The sequence below is a fragment of the Ambystoma mexicanum genome, chromosome 13, assembly GCF_040938575.1.
Source record: "Ambystoma mexicanum isolate Mex_15411 chromosome 13, UKY_AmexF1_1, whole genome shotgun sequence".
Lineage (NCBI taxonomy): Eukaryota > Metazoa > Chordata > Amphibia > Caudata > Ambystomatidae > Ambystoma > Ambystoma mexicanum.
The window spans coordinates 784,973,444-784,999,922 of record NC_090938.1 but is presented as its reverse complement, the minus strand read 5'-3'; the positions used below and the strand labels follow the sequence as shown (position 1 = coordinate 784,999,922).

Here is a 26,479-nt window from a genome sequence, read left to right as displayed (position 1 = left end):
GTCTGGCGTTGGCTGGGCCCTGAGGTACAGGGGAGCGGTTTCGGGGACCCGGTACTTCTTCTCGTACCGGTCCCGTTTGGCTGGTGCCGTGGAGGGGTTTTTGAGAACCGACAGGCCCTCCTCCCAGATGTCATCGATTAGAGGCAACGTGATGACAGTCTTCCTCTTGGCCTCCCGGCGCTGACAGAGGAAACCTTCCTTTTTCTGCTCCTCCGGGCAGAGCTGGACTAATTCGGACGCCCTGGCGATCATGGCGTGGAATGAGCCAATCTCTTCGGGTGGCGAGGCCCGTGCGACGGGCGATGGGAGACCCTTTCTGTCGTCATCGCCGTCGCCCTCAGAACCCGTCGTCGAGCCCAATGCACCGTCATCTCCCGACTCGTGGGAGGATGAGGAGGGAACTGTAGGCCTTACGGGGGCGAGCGGAGGAGAGGGTTGGGTCCTCCGTCGTTTGTTCTGAGGACTTCCCGACGGGCCAGGTTGCGGGTCCTCCGGCCTGGGCCGTGGGAATCTCGTCCTTATCTCAGAGCATAAGGACTGGATCGCAGACAAAATGGCCACCGAGCCATCCTGAGGCCTAGGTTCCGTCTGCGCCAGAAGGGAAGGCTGCTCTTCCTCGCCATCGTCGTCTTCCTCGGTTATCTCCCGAGGATCTTCCTTACGGGATCGAACCTTCTCGAATTGGACTTCGAGGTTCCTCATGGCCTCGGTCAGTTCCTCCTCCGAGGCGGACTCCGAGCTCGAGGAGGCTACCGTGCCCCCCCTCGCTTCTTCCATCATGGCGGCCACGACGATGGGCTGAAAAGAGGATTCCCTCCTTGGCGGCAGGAAAACTCTAGTCCCGGAGGCAGTCTCCGCTGGTGGGGTCTCTGCCGGCTTGGCCAGAGTCGCCGCGATCACCTCGATAGAGGCCTTTGCCTGCTGGGTAGGGGCCTTCACCACCTTAGATGCATCCCGGGCCTTCTCCTTCGGGGAGGGGCGACGCCTCGCTCCCCCTCTTCCGAGATCGGACGGGGCTTCTCCCCAAGCTTACCCGGGGTCTCGGACTTCCTCTTCCCCGAACCGGAGCGCTGGCTCGTGGTTGACGGTGCCGGGGAAGGTGCACCCTGCCTGGCGACCGAAGAGCCCGACCTTTCGGCGCTCCCGGAGCCAGCGGACTCGCAGCGCTTGGCCTAGTGTTGGGCCCCCGTCGCCGGGGCACCGGCACAGGACTTAGAAGCCCGCTCTGACCCTTTCTTCTTCTTCTCACCCGTTGAGCTCTTCTCCAACCAGCTGGCGAAACGGGATCGACGGTCCCTCATGGTCCGCTCCGACAAGTTCTTTCAGAACTGGCAGTCCTTCTCTACATGAGTCTTGTCCCCATGAAGACAGTAGAGGCATCGCGAATGTTCGTCTTCCTTAAACACATTCTGCAGCCCGCATCCAGGGCAGCTTCGAAACAGCTTGTGTCCGGGTGACGAACTCGCATCCTGGGCCATCTCGAAGTAGGCCGCGAATTTTCTGGAATCCTCCAAGAAGTTGATTCGACGAAATCTTCACCGTTGAGGGGTGTAGGAAAATCCTGCAACGGGTAGCCGTTAACGGGAGTAGAAACGGTGGAGCTTGAGGCTCGATTAACCGAAAAAATGTGAAAATTCACCTGAAAAAGCACGAAACACGCAGTAAAAGCTCGAGAGCTAAGCACAAGGGTCCCAACACTTGAACGTGCGGTAAAAATCTGAAGATGGCTGCCAGAGGCGGGGCTTAGGTAGAGGGCAGTCATTGGCTGTGGGCAGTATGACGCAGAGATCAGTGATTGGTTACTACTACGAAAGACAGATCAGAAACGAAACTGATACTGATTTTTTTCTTTACCGAGGATTCCCAGCCTGACGACGGGGAATATTCATGAGCATGTGAATCCATGCCAGACCCCATGCTGGAGAAATAGCTTAACCCTCAGACTCTCCTCACCCCATAAAACGAACTCCTGCGAATCCCTCACAGCTAAACTCACCATTGCCAACAATCAAACCATTATCATCCACCTGTTATATCGCCCACCAGGCCCCATAGGCTCCTTTGAGGAGGATCTTACAAATCTACTATCCGACAACCTGAAGAACTCTACTCAAAGTATCATCCTAGGCGACTTCAACATCGGATTTAACAACCCACATGACCCCAATGCCCTACAAATTAACAACACTCTTGAGGAACTAGGATTCTCCCAAAAGATCACAGCCCCAACACACATCAAAGGAAGGACCCTCGATTGGATTGAAGAGCATAACTGCCCAATTAACATCACATCTATAATGCCCCAGCCATGGTCTGATCACTACATGGTATCTTTCACTGTAGAAGCTACCATTTCTACTAACAACAATACCCTAGCCCCCACTGCACCTACTAGAAATAAGAAAAATATCACCCCAGAAAATCTCACCCCCTTATTCTCCCTACCTTAAATTCTATCTCAGATCAGACCGACCCAGCCTCTATGGTAGAAATATACAACGAAGTGATGCTTGCCTCTCTGGACACTATTGCACCACTAAAGGTCAGGACGAGTAAACCCCGCCAGCACCTAAATACTTGGTTCACACCCCAGCTCAAAGAAATCAGACAAAAGAAACACCTCAGGGAAAAAAACCTGGAGATCTGACCCATCAGACACCAACAAAAACAACCTAAAGAATCTAGCTACCCTCTACAAAAAAGAAATAATCTTAGCGAAACAAACCTCTTACAACACCCGCATCACTCAAGCTAAATCCAACACAAAAGAACTATTCGCCATCCTGAAGGAAGTCGAATCCCCCACCCAAGTCCCCGATTCTTGCCTCAAGGATAATAACTGGTGCACAGGTATCCAAAATGCCCTTGCCAACAAGATAACCATGCTTCAGGCGAAGATCAATAACAAAAAAGTGTCCATAACTGCCCCAAACACCGTCAACCTAGACCCTGCTATTAACACATTACCAACCCCGAAACCGTTAGAAAACACACCCTTCCACTTTCGCAAAGTATCCACTAAGGAAGTTGAGAAAGTCATCCTCACCCTCAAACCCTCCAATTGCCAGGGCGATCCTTGCCCAACCCAAATCATAAAAGACGCCGCCCGTCATCTCTCTCCTCTCATTACTAAACTCATAAATGCCTCTTTCACATCAGGCACCATACCTAGCAACCTGAAAAATTCCTGGGTCCTCCCTCTTCTCAAAAAGCAAACCCTGGACCCCTCCATCCCTACTAACTATCGCCATATAACCACTGTGCCATTTCTATTGAAAATACTAGATAAAGTTGCTTACCAACAAATTCAACACCACCTAGACCTAAACAACCTCCTAGGAGTCCGACAGTCCGTCTTCAGACCACAACACGGTACTGAGACTGCACTGCTAGACCTCAAGGCACAAATAGACACACTCTGAGATAACGGCATGACCTCACTCTTACTACTCCTTGACCTTTCTTCCGCCTTCGACCTGGTAGACCATACAATACTATGCAATCACCTGGTCTCGGCAGCCCGCTTCTCTCAGGAAGCAGTTGCATGGATCCAGTCATTCCTAGACAATAGGACAATGCAAGTATTCTCTCCCCTAGCAGCTGCAGACCCCGCACCCATCACCTGCGGCGTACTCCAAGGATCGTGCGTATCGCCCACTCTCTATAATATTTTCACAAAGCCCCTTTTAGATGATCTAGACGGTCTTGGTATCACCTACACCAACTATGCAGACGATACACAGATCCTCATCCCGTTGACGGGAGATTATGACAAGGATTTGGCCTTTGTGAACAGAGTCTACCTCATCATCCAGGCATGGATGGCCGCTCACGGTCTATGCCTGAATGATGACAAAACCGAACTCCTCATTCTAGGCACATCCTCCAACATCAAAAAACTGGGCACCAAATATGACTCCTTCATAATTGATAACAACACCATCACTGTAGCCAACGTAGTTAAAACCCTCGGTTTTTACATAGATTCCATGCTCTCTTTTGAAAAACAAGTGAATGCCATGGCCTCAGCTACCTCTTATACATGCAAACTCATCAGAGCAGCTAAGCCCTTCCTCTCACCCAACAACTGCGTCATCTTAGCAAGAGCATTAATCCTATCGAAATTAGATTTTTGCAACGCCCTTTAACAAATACAACAAATACATCACCTCTAAAATTCAAACACTGCAAAATAATGCCCTGAGAACCGCACTAAACTTCCCTAAAAATGCCCATATATCAGACCTCAGGAGATCCACTAACTGGCTTTCCACTAAAGATAAAATCCTCCTTAAAACAGCTTCTCTCACTCATAAATGCCTTAACCATGCAGCCCCACAATACCTAATAGACAGATTCACCAGACAAACAGCCGCCTGTCCCCTACGAAAAGCTAACTCGAACATCTTACTAGTACCCAGATTTAAACTCACTAAATAGGGCAGGAGTAGCTTCGCTGTTAAAGCAGCACAACTGTGGAACTCCCTCCCAACCGATCTAAGAGAAGACCTCCCCTACCAGAAATTTAGATCTAACCTGATCCAATGGCTTAAAGATCATGATGTCTAACATCTCGCTACCGTCACTTATGTTCTCACGTATTCTCTGTATATTTAACTGTTTTTTATATCTGCCACATCTGCATATTGTAAATTGCCTGTACATGCTATTATGTTCTTTTGTCTCCATTTGTCTACAGCACTGTAACCAAAGCTGTACCCCTTGTTCATGGGCAATATGTAACCTAAGTTTAACAATCCTCTTTCTGCCCTCGCGCCCGAATACCTCTGGGTCTGGTGCGCAATATAAATCAATAAACAAACAAACAATCAAAGATATTGTTCCAGAGTCTGATTAGCACATTCTGTGGCCCCATTGGTTTGAGGGTGATAACCTGATGAAAGAGCGAGTTGGATTCCTAATATTTGACAGAGGTGTTTCCAGAATTGTGAGACGTATTGAGGTCCTCGATCGGAAATTATCTTGGAAGGAAGTCCATGAAGGCGGAATATGTGCTCCAGGAAGATTCCAGCCAGTTCAGATGAGGATGGTAGCTTATTGAGGGGTGTGAAATGAGCCATATGAGTGAACAAGTCAATAGTGACCATGATGGTGGTGTACCCTCTGGAAGGCGGTAATTCCACAATGAAGTCTGTAGCGATAAATTCCCATGGCCTTGTTGGCAGTGCGGGTTGTAGCAGAAGACCCGCCGGCCTCTTGTTGTCATGTTTATTCTGACTACAGATTGCACAGGCTTGGACGTATAGTTGTACGTCAGTCTTCATTTTAGGCCACCAAAATTGTCTTTGTATGAGGTGGAGGGTGTTGGTGATGCCACGATGTCCGGAGTGAAGGGTATCATGACAGAGGTTTATTATTCTTTGTTGTAATTTTTGTGTAGGAATGAGCAGATTGTCCTTGAACAAATATCCTTCCTTGACTCTCAGGTTCCATTGATTCTTTCTTGAAATATTCTTCCAGAGTTCAGAGGATTGGGTTTGTACTCGGATTTCTTCCAGGAGATTGACTGCTTGAGCTACCAAAATCGTGTGGGGAAACATCTTAGGATAGGCCTTATCTTCGGTAGTTTCATAGTCAGGCCGTCGAGATAAGGCATCAGCAATCAAGTTTTGTGATCCAGGACCATGAGTGATGTGGAACTGGTACTGGGCAAAGAAGAAGGCCCAACGAGCCCGACGACTGTTCGGACACTCTAATGACTGTAGAATTTGAAGATTTCGGTGGTCCGTGCGGACCTGGACTGGATATCTAGCTCCCAGGAGTAGATGTCGCCACTCAGTGAAGGCTTGGCGGATGGCTAAAAGTTATTTTTCCAGGACGGAGTAGTGTGTCTCACTGGGAGTCAGGTTTCGTGAAAGGTAAGCAATGGGGTGTTCTAGTTTATCCTCAAATTCTTGCTTCAACACCGCTCCAATGGCGTAGTTAGAGGCATCTGTTTCCACAAGGAATGGTCGATCAATGTCGGGTTGGGCCAGAATGGGGGCTTGGTAAATCTTGTCTTCAAGAGTTGGAATGCCTTATCTTGCGGAATAGACCAGACAAAGGGGGTGTCTTTCTTCAGGAGAGCAACAATCGGTTGAACAATCTCAGAGAAGGTGGGTATAAACTTCCGGTAGAAATTGGCAAGCCCCAGGAAGGATTGAACTTGTTTCACGATGTGGGAGCAGGCCAGGATAATATAGCCTTTACCTTTGAAGGGTCCATGCCAATTCCCTCTGGAGTAAAGATAAATCCTAGGTAATGAACAGAAGCTACGTGAAACAGACATTTCCTGGGTTTGGCCAAGAGTTTATGTTCACAGAGTTGTTGTAGTACTGCCTTTACATGCTCTTCATGCTTTAGAAGGTCCTTGGAGTAGATCAAAATGTCGTCCAGGTAGACGATGACGAAGAGGAATAGCATGTCAGAGAACACCCTGTCCAAACGTTGAAAGACTGCTGCGGCATTAGCTAATCCAAAGGGCATGACCAGATATTCAAAGTGACCAATGGGTGTTCTGAATGCCGTTTTCCATTCGTCTCCTTCCCAGATACGAATCAAATGATAGGCACCCCGGAGGTCCAGTTTCGTGAAAATCACAGGACCTCTGACCGCTTCCAGGATATCCGAGATTAAGGGTAAAGGGTACCGGTCCTTGAGGGTGCATTGATTTAATCCACGATAATCGAGGCAGGGTCTGAGTTCCTTAGTGTCCTTCTTAGGAACAAAGAACAATGAAGCTCCGGCTGGAGATTTTGAAGGTCTTATGGTGCCATTCTCAAGGTTGGTATCCAAGTATTCTCGGAGGGCCTTTTTCTCAGGTTCGTAAAGGATGAACATCCTGCCAAAAGGAATTACTGCTGAGGGATCCGTGTCTATGGCGCAGTCTTCAGGCCTGTGAGGGGGTACGGCCTAGACTATGGCAGTTGAGAACACATCAACAAATCCCTGATAGGCCTTAGGAAACTGCACGATATTGGAAACCATGAGAGGTGCTTGATGGTCTATTGGTGGTTCTTTGGAAGGGGTCAAGGAGGGACCCAGGATAAGACAGTGAGACATACAAAACTCTGAGCCGAGGAATAGTGATCCTGCTGTCCAATTGATATACGGATTGTGTTTCTGTAACCAGGGCATGCCCAGTACCATGGGGTAATGAGCTGACTTAATAATGTTGAATCGAATCCGCTCTTGGTGGTGGTTAATTGAAAGCTGGATCTCTTTGGTCTGCAGGCTTATGGGCCCCGAAGTGAGGGGTCTTCCATCGATCGCTTCCACCGGCTGCATGATGCTTCGTGTTTCGTATGGATGTGGTGACTAAAAACCCAATCTTGATCAATGAATATTCCCATAGCTCCGCAGTCTACCAAGGCCAAAACAGGATAGGTCTTATTCCCGGAGGTTGATAGGAAGGCTAGATTGTTGTTGTCCAGGAGAGCTCAAGGATGGAATTGATGTGGAGCAAACCTCTCTCTCCCGAAGCCCTGCTCCATCTAGGATCGGGAGTTGGCGTTTCCCGAACGCCGAGGAGGGGGCCAGAGGGCATTCTCTAACCAAGTGTTTGTCTGAGGCACAATACATGCACAAGCCCGTATTAATCCTTCTCATCCTTTCTTGCGGGGATATGGGTCCACGGAAGGCACCAATCTACATGGGTTCTGGTTCGGTGACTGATCCTGGGTTTGTGTCAGATTTGGAGATACTCTCAAAGGACACCTTCGGAGGGTTTCCTCTAGATTTTTTCTCCTCTGCCTTCCTTTCCTGGATGCGAAAGTCTATTTGCATGGCAAGGTCCATAAGAGCCTGGAATGAGTTAGGTCGGGCCACTCTGGCTAACTCATCTTTAATCTCCTCATTCAGTCCTCTCCTGAAAAGGGTAAAACTTGCCTCCGGAGACCAATCAGCTTCCTTGACCAATCGCTTGAAGCGGGTTACATACATGAGCACATCCTGGGATCCCTGCTGAAAGTCTAAGAGGCATTCTTGGGCACTAAAGACCTGCTCTGGGCGATCAAACATGGTCTTTAGGGCCCGTATGAAACCATCGTAGTCATCTAGGAGAGCGTCACCGGAGTGAACCAAACATGAGTCCAGGAATCCATGAAGGGTTTTTGCCGACCCATCATATTTGTCAACAATGCCGCCCAGTAACACACTTTCTTTTGAGGCTGAATCACGGGATATAACTAATTGCTTGAGAGCAGCGTTTTCTGCCTTTAAATTCTGCACCTCGGTGGTTAATTCTTGCATACCTCGCATCAGGTCCTGGATGGCCGCTTCCATGTCGACTTCGAGTGCGGTCGGTAGGCGTCTCAAACTGTCACGGAGTTCCCCCCTTCTCACCTGAGACCGATCCTTGCTGGACTCCGTGGGCGGTGTCTTCTTGCGGACAGACCTGGACTTGAATAAGGCTGAGCGAGTCTCTTCCGACTCCAGCATGCGTTAAAGATCCGGGATGCAGCAATCCAGGGATCCGGGAAATGAAGAAGACGTGCTGATGGCGCACGACTCCAGGAAGCAAGATGAAAAGGGAAAGGGGCAAGGAATGGAAGTAGAAAAGCTAGAAACCTGGAAAGCAATACAGTGAACTACAGAGCACACGTCTGATCGCTACTTGGCAATAGAATTGAGACGCGCTGAGCCGCGGTCTATTAGTAGAATACGTTACGTCCAACGTATAGACCGCGGAAGGCGTGTCACACTGGACGTCCTTGTTGGGAGTGTCAGGGAATGCAAGGCCCGTTGCGATAAGGACCAGGAAGACCAAAAGGGGTGCGTCCTGTTGCCCACAGCCCCTCCAACAGAGGATGGAATAGTCTGCAGTGATGGAATGCATTTGTTGTGGTGTCATGTACCAACGAAGGCAAAGCTTGTACGCCCCCTCTTTAATTGATGTACATTCAGAACCCTTAGCAGTGCGATGCCATATGCGGCCCCACGACTCCCCCGAAATAGGTCCACCCACGTCCTCAGCCCATTTTTGCATGTGGATCTCCTCCGGGTCCGCTCCCCCCCCCCCCCCATCAGCCGATACAGTCTTGACACCCCTTTCTCGTCCTTTCCCTCTTGTACCGTAAGCTCCAGCCCTGTGGGAGTCCTTACGGCTCTCTCTCGTACCTTCCCGTTGGTGATCCAGTGTCGGAGTTGGACGTAATGAAAACGTTCCGTCTCCGGTATCTGGAATTTAGCTGTACAACTTTCGAAGGTCAACGGCTCACCCGCCGAGTACAAATCCCCCAGTACCAGAGCCCGTTCCTTCCCTCCCCAATGCTTGCAAAAAATGTTCTGCAAACATGGCGTAAAATCTGGATTATGAGCTACCGGGGTAAGCAGGCCTCCGCCCAGCCTCACCTTATTCCCCCGTAGTGCTTTGTCCCAATACCACAGGGTGGCCTTGGAAGACTCCAGTACCATGCCCCCTTTATCTCTATGTCGACTTGCAAGGAAGCCCAAGTGTTCCAGAGGCATCTTTGAAGCTGCTTTCTCCAAGATCACCCACCTATTTTGATTGTCCCTAGGTGACCATTGCAACATGGGGGCCACCTGTACTGCCCATAAATACCTATGAAATTCCGGAACACCAAGCCCCTCAGAATTTGCGGTCTAGATAGGACTTTCTTGGGAACCCTTGGTTTCTTCCCCTTCCAGATGAAGGACATCACCTCTGCCTGCAACTTTTTAATTGCTGGGTTTGGTATAAGTATCGGCAGGGCACCAGTCATGTATAAAAACCTGGGAAGCAGGTTCATCTTGACCGCCGCAATACGTGCCAGCCATGACAATTCCTGCAAATCCCATTGTTTGAGGTCTTGCGACAAGGAGTTCAAAAGGCCCGGGATATTAGCCCCATATAACCTATTGTAAGTGGGGGTCAAATGGACACCTAGGTATTTTATAGCTTTCTGTTCCCATTTCAAAGGATATCGGTTCTCCCACTCTGACACCTGTTCGGCAGCCTCTGTAATATTAAGTTCCTTAGATTTCGGGTAGTTAATGTGAAACCCCGAAACTTCAACAAATTTATCCAGCAACTCTATAGAGCTCGGGAGGGAATTTGTCGTGTCTTTCATGAACAAAAGGATATCATCTGCGTAGAGGGCCACCTTCTGAGGACCATCCATCCCAACCTCCACCCCTAGGATACCAGCGGCTCCATGGCCATGGCAAAGATCAATGGGGACAATGGGCAGCCCTGCCTCGTGCCCCTGCGGATAGACTAAGAATATTTTTTATAAGAAGAGCATCAGAACCTGGACTTTGTCCATTGACTTTGGCAGTGCTTATTCCCTTGCAGGTTTTAAATGTTGAACACTTTAATGCTGGGATAATTGACTGCCTGCATCCCTTTGGGAGAATCTAACTGTTTTTATAACCCATCAGTCTGTTCTGATCTAACCCCAACCTTTCCTTCCTGAAAAACTCAATATTGCAAAGGTGATACTATATAAATGCTTTACTGACCTCAAATGACTTCACCTCCGGGTGCTGGAACATGTGTAACATATGAATTAATTACTCACCCGCTTTATTGTTCACTTTTTGAATTGAATCCTAACTTGGGATTCATGTTACAGCTAATAACTGCTTTTTAAAGAATGCTTTACATATCTGTGTATAAATAAATAATGTATTTATTATAACTTTAAGTGTGTACGTGTTTAATTGGATACTTGTATTTACTGGTTTCATTGCACAGCTCTCCACTCTACCGCTCACATTACCCCTCTTAAGAGAAGCCTGGCTGCTCAGTCACACTACCAACTTATGTAGTACAGGCCTATATTGAAAGGTGGTTTACCTAATACCAAGGAGATAAGTCTTGTGTATTCCCACACCAGTTGTACTCCACTAATTCTTATCTAACATGATGCCCCATCCGTCAGCCTAAACCTGCTGTCCAACTTCTTGTTCATCTGGGCGTTGGCCCTGGGTTTCTCCCAGACCTTCCGCGCCACCTGCAGCACATCCTGCTGGAGAGGGATGCCAGACCGGATTGTGGTGCGCTTACCCAAGACCTCTGCTAGCACTCCCGATTCCTGGGGGGCTTCCTCGGACAGCAGGACCCCCAAGAACTCTGCCAGACCCTGAAGGCGGTCATGAAAGTCTTTAACTGATGTAGAGGGTTGATCATCCTGGGCGTCCATGACCTCATCGTCGCCCCCTCTCTTCTTTTTCATTGAGGGGAGACCGGGCCCTGGGACACAGGTGACGATGGGGTCCCCCTAGGACAGGCCCGGCAGACAGGTCAAATGGCTGTTGAGGGGGAGGCGTTGGTGGTACAGGAGGACGTGGAGGGTTCTGAACAACCGGTAGGGCCTGGACCGGGGGAGGGACCGGCACTGGAATCGGTAGCGCTGGATGAACAGGAGTACCCAGAGGAGGCGCCACCTGCAGGATGACCTCCATCACAATGTCCTTCAGGAGCCCCTTCATCTGAGGGGGAACGCATGATGAGGAAGAAGTGCTCGGTTACGCAAGATTGTATGCAGTACCCTGTAGGAGAGTGCACCAGCCTTCTCCTCTTGGCAATAGTTAACCCAACCTTTGGAATAAGCATGTACTACACAAGTTGGTAGAGTGACTGAGCAGCATGGCTTCTCTCAAGAGGGGTCAATGTGAGCTGTAGGGTTGCAACATAGAGTTTCACAGTGACAAGTATCGAAATAACACTTAAACAATTATTTATTAATTTAAGTCAGTTTGAATAAGCCTTCTTTAGACGGGAGCAAATATGTAACAGTTGAAATATTCTTCAGAAATACACACTCTCAGTTTCAATAAATCAGTAGATCCCCTTTTGGGATGGCACACATACACTTCCTACACCCTGAGGTGACTTAAATAACTAGGACAATGTGGACATTGATATATCACTGGCACATTTAGAGCAATACTGAGTTTGGTGTCAAAAGGAAAAGGTTAGGGAATAAAACAATGGTTAACAAATATTCTTAAGCAGGTAAGTACTTTTGAACCCCCCAATGCAACGTAGATTAAGCTTTTCCCAGCTATACAAGTAAGGTAGAAGGGAATTAGCACATTTCTGAGAATTCTCCCTGACATGCTCGAAGAAGCGATCCTTACAAGCTGCCGGGTCCCTATGGCCCCAACCCTCCGAGGCGCTGGGCTTGCGCTCCTCGTCAAAGCGCTGAGGCGCCTGTGGTGTGTATCCATAAGGCTGTGACGGGTAGCTATACCCCTGAGGATATCAGAAGCCTGTACCGTACAATCCGCTGCCACTTCCAGAGGGAGGGGGACTGGGGTCATCCTGCAATGCCCATTCCATGGACGAAAGCACAGGCGGCCTTGAGTTGAATCCAAGATGGCCACCAGCCTGGCAGGCTCTGCCACATGCCCCACTGCCATTTTGAGACCATGCTCTACGCCCTGGGCGGGAGGATGCGAAGGCTGTGAGCAACAAGAGGACTCAGGCACAGGAGGATGCAGCTTGGGTCTTGCACCCCAAGCAGAAGCGTCAACCTCAGATCACTCTGGTAGGCGCTGACCCCCAAGCCTGCTGACCAGTAGTCGCAACACCCTGACTCATGACTTCGGAGCGAGCTCCGGTAGGATGGACACCCTCTGCACCTGTGCCGGATCGTGCAGAGGACAGACTCTTGTAGGTGGCACTTGATGATCCCTTACCCCCTGGGATTGAAGAGGACAAACCTGAGCCCCCTTCCGAGGACAGCCTGGTAGAGCCCCTCAGCTTGGGAGCCGGTAGCCTTAAGAGGCCTCGGTACTACCAGAACCTAAAAATGTAGGAACCCTGGGGAAGGAGTCGCGTGCTGTGGAGCCGTGCTGAACAGAGGACCTACCTTGTCTTGACGAGAGGTCCTGGAGATGAAGGCCTTAAGGTGGGGCAGAGAAGTGTGGAAGATCTCTCTTCACTGCGACATCCGATTCTTCCATGACCTGTGACAGAGTGCTGCAAGCCGCACACGCATCCCAGCGGTGGTCGGGCCTCAAGTACTCAAGACAGAGCGCATGGGGGTCCAAGGCTGGGAAGGATCGCTTAAATGAGGCACATCTCGTGCATCCTCCTGTGGCCGAAATGCACTGGATGGCGAGGCACCCAAGGGAAGCTAAATAAATTGAAAAAACACAACTGGGAGCAAGCAGAAAGCTAAAAAAGTCTCTGCGCTGGCTCCAGGTCAGACATCGTCCGTGCGGAAAAAGTGACTGATGTGAGGCACCAGAGGGCGGGGTCTTGACGGGGCATTACCACACCTGAGGCCACACCCTTGCACGCTATACTAAACTTAAAGGGCAAGCTCCATTTTTTACTGCCAAATGTTCCGGTACCGTCTCCATGTTGGGGTATGTCCACAAGGATGGAGGAAAGGGGACGGGAATTATGAGTATACAAGAATTCAAAAGAGTTCTCGGTACTGACAGTCTGAAGGACTAGTCAGTTTCCCCATAACAAATGAGCAAAAGGCCACTGAAGTAAAACTGAAGGCTTTACTGTCCTTCAAAAAAGCTGCGACAGGATCAAAAACAAAGCAGAAAGAATAGGGTTACATAGAAAACCATGGAGGAAAAGTTGCAGAAAGAAAATCTTTTCTAACACCAACCATACCCTCAAACATTTTATTTCTACATCAAGTAAATAAATACACATTAAAGTATTATTCACTTCTAGTTTAAGCAAGGGTTAAATGCCTAGATCTTGAAATGTCCACATTTTGGGAGGTGATAGCTCAGGGGCAACACACCTGTCTTGGAAACAAGACCATGCTGAGCAGCACAGGTTTGCTACCCAGTCCCGTGCTTAGAGATGGACTTTGGCATGAAGCGCTATATTAATCAGCAATTGAATTTTGGGAGGTTTATTTTTTAAATCCACATTTTAGACACGTAATACCGATTTCGGGAAAACGTATAGGTCTGAACTAGCACTGCACCATAAAACACAACAAAGCACTTACCTCTCTGAAGGGCAGTTTTCCCGTCAGGCTCAAACCCATCATCACCATCCTGGCCACCCAGAAGAAGAGAATGTCATGGCCTGTCTCCAGCAGGGTCCCCGGGTAGAAAACCTTCAGGTCCTCGGTCTGCAATCAGAAGGAGGACAATTGACAAAGCTTTGAATGCTGGAACCATTCTTAAAAAATAGCAAACAGCAGAAAGTGAAAGGTGGAAGGGCAGCCACAGAGTTAGGGTCCATGGTGTACGGCTGTCTCGTGAAACACGAATGAACCAATGCAGTGAGAGGGTGAACACCTGAGGAAAGACGTGTTATAGATCAAGTAAGAAGCGTGGGGCCCAGGTGGAATGGTTCTGTTTTGTTAAAGGTGAGGTTTTATTGTCTCTGGAATTTCTGCGTGGCTCGAGGCACCTTTTTCAATGGCAGGCGGTAGTACCTGTAGTGCTTGGAAAGACTAGCTCTTTCAGGAAAAGATTGCAAAATACAATAACATCTTATGGTTCTCTGAAAAGAATCCATGGGCTGAAGTGAACATCTCCTACGCAATGAATCTGACCAAAGAAGTGTTGTGGGGGGGGGGGGGGTGACACAGACAGCACGCATGATATGGAAAGTGTGCTGCAAACGCAGGGACTACACAAATGCCAGCCCAGAGGAAGAACTGTGTGCACAGATGGTAAGAGATTGCCCCAGGGCAAGTGAGGAATGTGTGCCTGGAACAAACTAGAGTCCACCAACAATAGAGGGGAAAAGCAGGATATCCCACCCTTCTTACCTCGTTCGGCCAGCCGAAGATCGAGAACGGGAAGATACCAGATGAAAACCAGGTGTCCAGGACGTCCTCATCTGGCAAAAGACAAGCAAACCAAATATTCTTTGCACGGACAGCAAGAGAACCTCCCCCCTGCCAAGTCTATTAATCCTTCGAGCATACTGTGCATCGCAACAACAGGTTATTGGGAACACCTGATAAAAATAACAAAACTGCCTCCTCCCCACCCTCTGGAGACAGGGCAACCTATTAAGGGATAGTGACTGATGTGTTTGCGGATATAGTTCAAGCCACTGGCGAACCTCGTGTTTTTAGTTTGGTTGTTAGTTGTCGCTGACCTACCGCTCCGAGTATTGTGTACAGCTATGCAACAGCTCACTCAACTTAACCACCATAGAAAGACACCATATATTTGCTGTCTGTATTTGTGACTCACAAAAGGTTGGTAAGACACACTTACCATCTTTTACCTCATCGACACAGCGCCCACACCCACGGTCAGGACTGGCCCCAGAAATGATGTTGAACCCATATATACACCAACTCTTATCATGTTGCAAATATATTATTTCTTCTTTCTCTTTTCGTGCAACCTACACTTTACTTGGATTCTTTTTGAAAATTTCATTTTTTCATTTACTCACTTGTTTTTTCTTTCTTCTTATACCCACTCTAGATACATTCTTGCACTTTTAGAGACTCATTGGAAATAGCTAATAAATTGGAATTCTATTAGCATCATAAACCTATAGATATCCATCCATTTCCTTCTGATGAACCAGCACTCTACCTGCTGGCGAAACACGTGTAGAGGACCAGGAAATCAAGGATATTTCTAACTTAAATCTGTACAAAGATAAACTGCATTTGAAATATATCTAAACAAACTTTTAAATTTGTTTTAATAAAAAACAAGTGACTATCTGTTTGGCGCGACCATAGCTGCTCTTATCTTGCAACTTCTTCCTATTAAGGGATAGGCAGCATGAAATGACATCCCTTACACTGGGCATGCTACACAAACAACCTTCATGTTTCACTTATAACCATTGCAAACAGGCATCCATTGTGAAGCAAGTCTTTCATACCAATGAACTCCACCAGCACATCATCACATCCCTCGGACATAACCACAAAGCAACATGTTTCACGCTATATAAAACAACGGAAATACATAATGGCATTTGTTACAGCATAAAGACAAGTCCCTCCATGTCCGTTCAGTAGCTAGACATGCCATGGAGCACAGTAATTTCGACAAAAGTTCATTTGTGCATATCTTGGCACATCGCCTCAATATACCACGTGCTCCGTCCAAGCAGTGCAAAGATTGTGCAATCACAGGGAAACCACAGCATACGTCATCACTGGAATAGAAGGAGACGCCTCCAGAATAGCCAGCAGAGATTCCACAGGGAAAGTACATGCCACTAGGGCCAACCAGGCTGCCTCGTGAAGAGGGAGGGCAGCTAAGAGCCTACATGCAGACAGGACACACATGGAATCTAAGAAGGTGGCAGGGCTTTTTAGATCTTCCTGCCTTTGCCTGCATTGCTAACCTCTTACCCAGAAGCCATAGGAAAGTAAAGGGCAGGGCTAAGGTCTCCATGGCCTATGGACAACCAGAAAACTGGAGAACCTTGAAGAGGGGAACCATTCACAGACGAAGAGAAGAAAAGGGAGGGGGTATTCCTGGTTGTAAAAAGGTAGACTGAGTTGGCAGTTTATTTGGAAAACAAATGGAGGGAATGCTGGAGTTCCTGGAACTCTGAATACGTGCTGGAGAAAGGGGGTTGCTAAAGGGCTGGAGGCCCTTTTTGAGATGGGTGGATGGATCTACTTTTCCCACTTCTGAAATGACACATGGGGCTGGAAGTGATGGCTTGCCAGCTTGCCCAGAGCAATGGCCGTGCTTACGATTCATTCAAACGCTTTCCATCCATCCCCCCTCAGTGTTGCAGGCCTCTCATACTGCCCTGCATCCTGAGCGTTCTTAAGAAGACACTGAGACAACTTCAGTCCCTCGCCTTCTGCAGCTTTATCATCTCTTCCAAGAGGGCGACCTGCTGTTTTGGGCTCCCTCTACGGATTATTGCGAGAGGGCTTCTTAACCTCACTCCCTTGCTTAGCTTATTTTGTTTTTGGGGCACTGGTTAGTCCTTAAGGCTGGAAGCGCTGCATAAGGCTGCACCCCTTTTGCAATAGCGCAGATGGGCTAAAAGACGGTGGCGTCGAAGGTTGCCCAGAGCAGTGTCAGTGGTTCAGATTAATTCAAAACCTTCCACCCATAAATATTGGGGTTTAAGCGCTGGGGTCCCCCCGTCCCACATTGATATCCATCGTATAGCACTTCTACATTCTTTAGGGAGAGTAGTGCAGGAGACTAGAACAGCTGCTTCCTTTTCACTGTATGGGCCTCGTCTCACACTTTACGATGGTGGCAGTGGTACCCAATTCTTACACTTTTTGGATCCACTCCTGTGTACTTTCTATTTTTCACCACATGGTAGCCTTTTGCTCACTGCACATTGGTGGTCATGTTCTTTCAGCTTTCTGTTTGTGGTTCACTGTCCTGTAAACCATCCTCTTGGGCAGAGATAAAACAAAATGATAATATATGGCAATTCACTCTGCGGGCTCTGTAGCATGTGAGGTAGCCTTTGTGTGTATGAAACTAGTTTTGCCCCAAAACACATCCCAAACCTGTGTGAGGTTATGCTTGTACCTGCGCTTCATGTTCATAATTGAACCCGCAGCTCAGTTTGAATATTGCAGGTCCTCAGTAAAGTGAGCTATGAAGCAAGCCACCGCCCCCAGCCCCCAGCCTAAGATTCTTTACACGAGGGGAGGATCTGAAGCCATCCATTTAGTTGAATCACTGGAGTCAAGAATCCGACACAAGTCGCCACAGTAGGATGCTGAAAGACCGCTGCCAGCGATTTCCAAAGCCATCTATCAAAAGGCAAAGTTCTGCTCCTGCATTGGCATGGCAGAAGCTATACAGTGCATCCCTTCCCTGAATTGGTGGGCCCATCCTGTGCTGAGACCTGATCACCAAGTTAGTCCAGGAGCTCAGCAAAGTCATGTATGTCTAACTGGTACACATAATCTAGACTGGGGATGCCTATAGATCGGATCACGCGCAGCGTCGTGCTGTAAAGCTTACAGTGCACCCTCTTTGCAGGACCTAAATATTGTGGCTTTGCTGCTGCTCTCTGCCATGAGCAGGAGCCCTGCTAGGGCCCCAAGTCCTCTGTCGCAATGCTTACAGAGTCTGAGAGGGGCCAATTCGCCCGCTTATCTCGTCTGTGGCATCTGGGTGGTGTTGCGTGCTGGAGGAAGGAATCGGACACAGAGGTGTCATTTTGAGTATAAACTTTTATTAAATAATATGGAAAGAAAGCCAACTCCCCGTATTCTAAACGAGCATTCCCTACCTAAGGAAACTCAGGGGCTCGTCGTCAGCAGGATTGACCAACACAAAATAACCGTCCCCTGTCCAAAACTCTCCTCTGCACTAGCCCTGCCAATAAAACATAACCAACTAATGTTAGCCAGGAGGATGACTCCCTCTTCATGGTTCGTTATAAGAATCAGTCACAGCGTTTGTGACCCCAAAAGCATAAGTTCAAAGCAAAGGAGAAGAATGGCTCCTTTCTTCTGATATCACCAGCTGTTAGGGAGAATTCTCAGAAATGTGCTAATTCCCTCCACCTTAGAGATGCCCAGCAACTTTGCTGGATTTTGAGGACTTGATTTTTTTTGCCTGGAGAGAGTGTGACCCTTTTTCCCCACTCTCTCAAGTATTTTAATGTGATTTTGTACACTGTTTCTTTTGGTCCATAGGCATCATCTTTTACATTGGGTCACACAGCAACTTCAGTGCAGTGGCCAAGGGAAGTCTTTCAGATTTCCCAAAGGGTTGAATACCTTCTCTGGGATAAACTACTGTTTCCAAGAGCAGTAAAGTGACATTTACTTTACTTACATTTGTAACTTTCTAGACCCAGCACACACTATCTCACAATAGGGTGCTGGGGCGGTTACCTAGTATCCCCCTTTTCTAGATTCTCATGTAACATTTTTTATGTTACCTTTTCCCCGCTGAATGGCTGGTGGCAGTGGTTTCGTCTTAACTACCATGGTGTGCATTTAACGCGGACTGCGTTCACAGCTGCAGTAAAGCACCCAATGGTGCCATTTCTGTCAAAATGGCCAACTCTTATTTTTTCGCCATTTAGTTGTGGAAAGGTTCTTCTTGAGATTTACTCTGTGCGCCAAACCAGGTTTGGTCCCATTGTTCGCTTTGCCTTTGGCGGGATTCACGAGTTAAGCCCGCCTCTGACTCCAGGGTGTCTGGGGTAGGCAGGAAGTGAGCGAGGTGCCCTCAACTCCCTGTGCTTCGTCTCCTAGGAGACCCAAATGCACTCTCTGGTGATCGGCCGGCTGACTTTCCAGCATGGACAGCAACCCTGCTGGGTGACTGACAGCTAGGCTGAAATGAATGGGAGGGAACTGAATAAAAGGTGAGGCTTTTGGCTTGGAAGGCAGAGTCGACCACTGGACGAAGGAACCGAAGACGAACTTGGAGAGGACGCCTGCTGCAACTCCGGGACCGTTGGTTTGCCCAGTGAAGCCCTGCTGCAGTGCTGAAACGCAAAGTTCGCATCGACAGAGAAGGCCCTGCAAGGAAGACTTCTCCCCTTGAGTTGGTGGGACCAATCAACTCCAAAGTAAGCCACCTGGACATACATCTTGGAGCTGGTTGAATTTCCACAGAGTTGCTGCTGGAAACCCTATAACCAGGGAGAAGGACACCAGATTGTCTGCATTGCTTTTAAGCTGGCCAAGATCTCCAGGAAGATCCTCCGGACTCCCAGGAAGCAGGACTGAACGAGCCTGAGCCCCCTCAACAGAGTGCGGGACTCCAGAAGCAAGGAAAGTCCATCTCGACAGCCAGGAACCGCAGAGTTGCTATTTGCGGTAGACGCGAGGAGCTGAAACACTGAACAGCCACTGAAAGTGAAGTTTGCCGGTTGCGGGTTTTGACATTCCCAGTGCATTACAGGAGTCCCCCGACGTCTTCCCTCTTGTCCCCACGACTGAGGCCCAGGAACAGCGAGACCTTCAGAGCTGCACAGGAACAGAAGTCATCCGCTGCATCTTTTCTTCATCTTTAAAAAGGTACTGTACAAAGTCTGGGAGAACGTACCTCTTGCTGTGGAGTTGCTTGCATCTTCTACTACTCACAAGTCTAATCGGTTTATGGCCCTAAATTTGATTCTTCTTTTCACCAAAGACTTCTCAAACATTGTGCAAAGACTTTTCCATTTACCTACCAGAGGTGCTTCCTCCTATATAAGACTTTTGCCCATTGACTTTGGTCTAGCCTATTGTGCTGAATGACTCTGTCTGGAGGGATCCAAAAGTATTTGCCTGCTTAAGAATATTTGTGGTCTCTTGTATGTTCTAGATAATCTGTGTCTTTGTCTTATATGATCCTAAATGCAACAGTGATACATTAATGTCACCAGCACCCTAGCAATTGAAGTCACCCGAGGGTGTAGGTAGTGTGTGTGGACCATCCCAAAAGGGTATCTACTGATTTAGAGATATTAAGAGTGTGTATTTCATGAAGTCTATTTGAGTGTGATTATATTGCTCCCTTATTCTAACTGACTGATAAATAAATTAATAATTGTTTACTCAAGAAACCTTGAGTGTAAGAGTTTATTTGAATACTTGTAACTTTAAGTCACTGTAACTCTACTACAGCTCACATTGACCCCCTCTTGAGATAAGCCCGGCTGCTCAACACACTACCAAACTGAGTAGTACAAGCTTATACCAAAGGTTGGGTTTCCTATACCTGTAGTCAGAGTTGTTTGTAGTGTTCCCAGAGGGTACTGCATACACACTTTGCCTAACACCAGCCTTCAGCAGTATTGACGATTCCATAATAACAAATGGGTTCCTTTTGGGGTTAACACATTGGTCTGATGAAATAGAGCCTGATTGATCAACCAGGAGAATGGCTCCCTTCTCCTGGTGTCATAAAAGTTTTCCATAGTTCATGTGACTTTTCCCAAGAGTTCCTGCAACTTCCTCCAAGCTCTCCTTCAAGTACTTGGATTGCAAACCCTAGAGTTACTAGACCCAAGGAGATTGCTCCCATGGCTTTCCACACTTTTATAAGTTCTCTCTTGGTCGGTCTCGCTTTTCTGCCAACCACTGAAATGAGGGAGATCATTCCTGAGGCACTCTTCCTTGCAAATTCTTTGTCGAGGGAGATTACTCCTGATGCACTCTTCAAGGTCAGTAGCTTTACGGTGGCTGCTGTGACAAGGGAGATTGACTCCCGCTGCACTCTTCAGGGTCAGTAGCTTTAGGGCAGCTACTGTGACGAGGGAGAGGACTCATACACTCCTCAATCCTCCCCAAGCCCCTAACGGGTCTACCATGGGCCCAGTTACCCTCTCGCTGGAGCAACCACGTTGCTGGTTCTTCCTGGGGTCTTGGGTTTGGCCGCTCTACTTGGCCGTTCCTTCTTCGCTGCTCTCTGCCGCGTCGCACTGGTCCTGCAGGGTACTTGGTCTTTCAGTTTCAGCACAGTTGTCAGACCGAACGGTCCACCTCAGCAAGGTCACGCCACCGATGACCTTCCAGCTGCTGGTTGCCTGGACACCCCTGTCTTCTCCAGAGCGGCCTTCCAACCTGGACTCGGTGTCCTCTCCACTGAGGACCCATCTCTGCAGCTTGCTTGTCCACTTCCAGGTTTGAACTTCCCAGTGTTTCCAGTGTCCACGCAGGGTTCTCCCACTTCTGTAGTCCTTTCTCTCTCTTTATATTCTGAGGCTGATCCCTCCACCTCTGATTTCCTTAGGAGGGATGAAGAAGAACAAGTTACTTTCTCACCTGGTAACGTTCTTTCGATGGGATGGTCCGACGACGTATTCCATATCTATGACATGTAATCACCACAGCTGTGCTGCTTCGGAAACTTTTTTCGGCGTCTGCGTCCTGCGTCGATGACGTCGATGCGCCGTCGTCGCGGACCTCCTCCGACGTTCGACGTCATCCGATGTGATAAGTAGGACGCACGACGCCCGTAGCCTGAGTTGTAGTTTTTTCCCCCAGAACGTGTGACATTAGTCAACTGCCAGTCAGACACAAAGCCTTGCGGAACGTAAACTGCAATCGCAAAAGAAATTCTGCAGCGGGGAAGGCAGGGCGGGAGCGATATGGAATACGTTGTCGGACCATCCCATCGAAAGAACGTTACCAGGTAAGAAAGTAACTTGTTCTTCGAGGGGATTGGGTCCTCCGACGTATTCCATATCTATGACAGACTCCCAAAGCAGTACCAGAGCAAGGAGGAGGGAAAGAATTTAGAATCAAAATTTAGAATAGCCAATCAAATAGCAGAGCAAAGGACCGCCTTGCCAAAGGCCAGATCCTGTCCTCGGATGGAATCGAGGGAATAGTGACGTACAAATGTATGTACTGAAGCCCAGGTGGCTGCATCACAGATGTTGCGAATAGGAACACCCCTCTGCAGGGCAGTAGATGCAGCCACACCCCTGGTAGAATGGGCCCGCAAGCCAGCCGGTGGATCCTTACCCGCCAAGCGGTAACACTCCGAGTTGGCTAAAATAATCCAGCAAGACAAAGTCTGTTTCGTCACAGCTTGCCCCATACGCTTTCCAGCGTAACCAATAAAGAGTTGATCGTCCACTCTGACCCTGGACATGCGTGAAACATAAAAGCTTAAAGCACTCCTAGGATCAAGCCTATGGAGCCTCTCCTCTTCCTTACCAGGATGCGGAGGAGGATAGAATGCCGGAAGAACAACCTTCTGGGCCAAATGAAATTCCGTCACTACCTTCGGAAGAAAAGAAGGACGAACCCTTAGGACAACCCCGTCCTTGTGAAATACAGTGAAGGGTGGCTTAACTGAAAGTGCCTGTAACTCACTCACTCTGCGAGCGGAAGTAACCGCAACTAAAAACACAGTTTTCAGAGTTAACAGCCTCAAAGGGCAAGAATGTAAAGGCTCAAACGGAGCAAGCACCCATAAGAAACTTAAGAACAAGGTTTAAATCCCAACTGGGCACCAGGAAAGGTGACTGAGGGAACACATTAGTGAGCCCTTTCAGAAACTGTGAAATTAAAGGGATTTTAAAGTAAGAACACTCTTCAGACGAGCGCTTAAAGATGGACAGCGCCGCCAGGTAACCTTTAATGGTACCCACTTGCAAGCCCCTGTGGGCCAAAGAAAGTAAAAAGGACAGAACCATGGGGATGTCACATGCAAAAGGATCCACATTCAGAACTCTGCACCAGTCGCAGAACTTACGCCAACGGCAACGGTACAGAGACTTTGTTGCTGGCCTTCGGGCCGAAAGCAACACCTCCATCACGTCTTCAGGGAGGTCCCAATCCTTATACCTCAACCTTTCAGAAGCCAAGCGTGAAGGTTGAGGGATCTGACCTCTGGATGGAGAACCTGACCCCCCTCCCGTGAGAGCAGATCGTCTCGGTAGGGAAGACGACGTGGAGGGCAGATGGACAAGTCGAGAAGGTCCGGGTACCACGTCCTCCGAGCCCACGCTGGAGCAATGAGGATCATCCGGGAACCGAACTTCCGTAACCTCCGCAGCACTTGCGGGATGACGGGGACTGGAGGAAACGCGTACAGCAGCGGGAATGACCACTCCACCACAAACGCGTCTCCTAAGGCTCCTTTTCGAGGAAATTCCCGCGAGCAAAACCTTTCGCACTTCCGGTTGACACCGGAGGCGAAGAGATCCACTTGAGGGGTCCCCCAAAGGGCGAAGATCTCCAGGAGAATCTCCTGAGCCAACTCCCACTCGTGAGAGATCGCGCTCTGCCTACTCAAGAGCGTCCGCCGTCACGTTTTGAACGTCCAGATGAACTGCCGAGATCGAAACTTCCTGCTGGATGGCCTAGAACTCGAGCTGCATCGCCTCCCTGCACAGAGGAAGTGACCCTGCCCCCCCCCTTTTTGTTGAGGTAGTACATGGCCACTGTGTTGTCCGTCAGGATCAGGACACTCTTTCCTCGCACAGTCGGCAGAAAAGCCTTCAGGGCTAGCCTGACGGCCCTCAGCTCCAACAGATTGATATGGAGTCTGGACTCCGACGGAGACCAACGACCGCTGACAAGGGTCGGCATGAGCCCGTTGGCATGAGCTCCCCATCCCGTGAGGGATGCATCCGTCACGATCGTCACCTCCGGCCAGGGAAGCCAAAATGGAGCCCCCTTCATCAAGTTGCCTTCGACGGCCCACCACAGAAGGTCCCGGGCGACCGAGGGCGGCACCTGAACCGGGTCCGACATCCTGCCGGAGGACTGCGACCATTGCGTCTTGAGTGCCCACTGCAAAGATCTCATCCGCAGGAGTGCCTCTGGCACCAGAAGAATGCAGGATGCCATGAGGCCGAGCAACCTCAAGAACTCGAACGCTGGGAGCGTCTGGGCATGCTGAAACTTGTGCACCATCTGCTGAATGTGAAGAGCCCTCACCTGGGGAGGAAAACACTGCCCCAGGGATGTGTCGAGCACTGCTCCGATGTACTGGAGCCGCTGTGCTGGCGTCAAATGGGACTTCTTTAAATTGAGGGAGAAGCCCAGCCTGTGAAGGGAGTGGCAGGTGACGGACAGATGATCCAGAACTTGCTCGGGAGAGCTCCCCCTGACCAACCAATCGTCCAGGTAGGGGTAGACGTGAATCCCCCCTTGCCTGAGATGCGCTGCCACCACCACCATGAGCTTGGTGAAAACCCTCGGGGCGGAGGTCAATCCAAACGGAAGGACCGGAAACTGAAAGTGCGAGTCGCCAACCGCGAACCTCAGGTACTTCTTGTGCTTGGGATGGATCGGCACATGGAAGTAAGCATCCTTGAGGTCGAGTGACACCAACCAGTCCTGAAGCTGAAGGGCCTGGAGGACTTGAGAGAGAGTAACCATCTTGAACTTGTCCTTCCTGAGGAGTTTGTTCAAACCGCGCAAGTCCATGATGGGTCTCAATCCCCAGTCTTTCTTCGAAATCAAAAAATAAGGGGAATACCATCCCTTGTTCCTCTCCGCTACAGGCTGGCGCCTTTCTCCAGCAGGGCTTGAATTTCCTGCGCAAGGAGCGGATCCGGACTCTGCAAAGAGAGGTTCCCCGGTGGATTGTCGCGAGGCCTGTGCCGAAAGGGAAGACAGTAGCGATGGGTTATGATCTCCAGAACCCACACATCTGAAGTAATGGCTTGCCATTCTACAAGATGCTGCGCCAGCCTTCCCCCAACCGGCGAACCATGGGACATGGCCTCATGACTGAGTGGGAGCGGCTGCGGCGTTACCTGAGGGCAAAGAGGCAACTGCCCAAGCGGCCTTGGCCCCACGGGTACCCTGTCCACCTCTGGTACCCCTGCGTCGGCCTCTTTGACTGCCAGCTCCTCTCACTTTACTGAAGGAGTAATAGCAAAAGGAACCACCCCTCCACTGCTGTCCCCTAGGACGAAAAGGCAGAGGTTGGCGAACTGCAGCGCCCAACGACTTCGCTGCAGCTTTTGAGGTCTGCAACCTCTCAAGGCTCTCGTCAGCCTTGCTGCCAAAAAGGTGTTCACCGTCAAAGGGCATGTTGAGGAGCCGGGACTGCACATCAGGAGCAAACCCCGACTTCCGCAACCACGCAAACGTGCGTATCACGGTGCTCGCCGCCATGGACCTACTGACGCATTCAGCTAAGTCCAAACCCGACTGAACGGACTCACACATGGCATCCTTACCATCCCGGACCATAGCAAGGAAACCATCCGGTTCGTCCCCTTCGGGAATATGTTCAGCCGCTAACGCTACACAGTTCCACAGAGTGTGTGTGAAACGAGACACTTTCTTCGCCCAGCCATCAAAACGTTTGTCGTCCCTATCAGGAGGGATGGTAGGGTACGACGCCTGCTTTGCCGGGGCCGTGGCCGCCTGCACCACCAAACTCTCCGGAGTGGGGTGCCTGGTCAAGTAGCAGGGGTCGCTACTGGCTGGACGGTATTTTCGCGACAAGGATCTGCCCAGCGCCGGGAGACTCTCCGGAGCAGTCCAAGCCGCCGCCACCCTTCTCTGTAAAGCCATATGGAACGGCAGTACCGGGTCAGTTGGGGGACCAACATCAAGGATGTCCGTCAGATCATCCTGCACAAACTCCCCTGGGGGAGAAGACCATCCCAAGTACTCAGAAACCCTAGCCATAAGGCGCCGGTACGAGGAATCGACATGAGAGCCAGGCTCAGGCCTACAAAACTCCACCTCCAGAGAGGTGTCCAGTCCACTGGCATCATGCAGTGACTGCCTCAAATCGTCAAACTGACTATGGCCCGAGACAATTTCATCTGGAACCTGACTAGGAACCAGGCCATCAGAATCCTCATCCGCCTCTGAAATATATTCCAGGTGGCGAAAAGAAGGCTCCCGAGAGTGCTTGCTCTTAACCAGAGCCTTCCTAGGGGGTTCCCCCGTGCCACGGGGTACCTCCGACACGAAAGGCGTCGATGGCGTCGAGCGAATCGGCGCCGACGTCGAGAGAACAGGCATCGGCGCCGAGAGGATCGACGTCGAGGAAATCAGCGTCGACGTCAGATGCAGCGCCGCCAGCATCGGCGGCGTCGACACAGCCCTCGAAGCCGGAGCCCCGAGCATGTCCCTCGACGACCTGAGCGTCGACGGCTTCGACGACTTCCTTGGAGCCGGAGCCTCGAAAAAGCCTGTCGACG

At 49.6% G+C, this 26,479-nt stretch overlaps 1 protein-coding gene across 3 annotated transcripts in view; it reads right to left on the bottom strand.

The window, feature by feature from the left end:
- VARS1 (valyl-tRNA synthetase 1) overlaps positions 1–26,479 on the bottom strand; it is a 365,643-nt gene that overhangs the window by 155,365 nt on the left and 183,799 nt on the right. For all 3 annotated transcript variants that reach the window (XM_069635138.1, XM_069635139.1, XM_069635140.1), the window contains exons 20-21: positions 14,706–14,776; positions 13,932–14,057 (exon numbers count right to left, since the gene is read on the bottom strand). In XM_069635138.1, the coding sequence (XP_069491239.1) occupies positions 13,932–14,057; positions 14,706–14,776 (197 nt within the window). The remainder of the gene's footprint in view (positions 1–13,931; positions 14,058–14,705; positions 14,777–26,479) is intronic.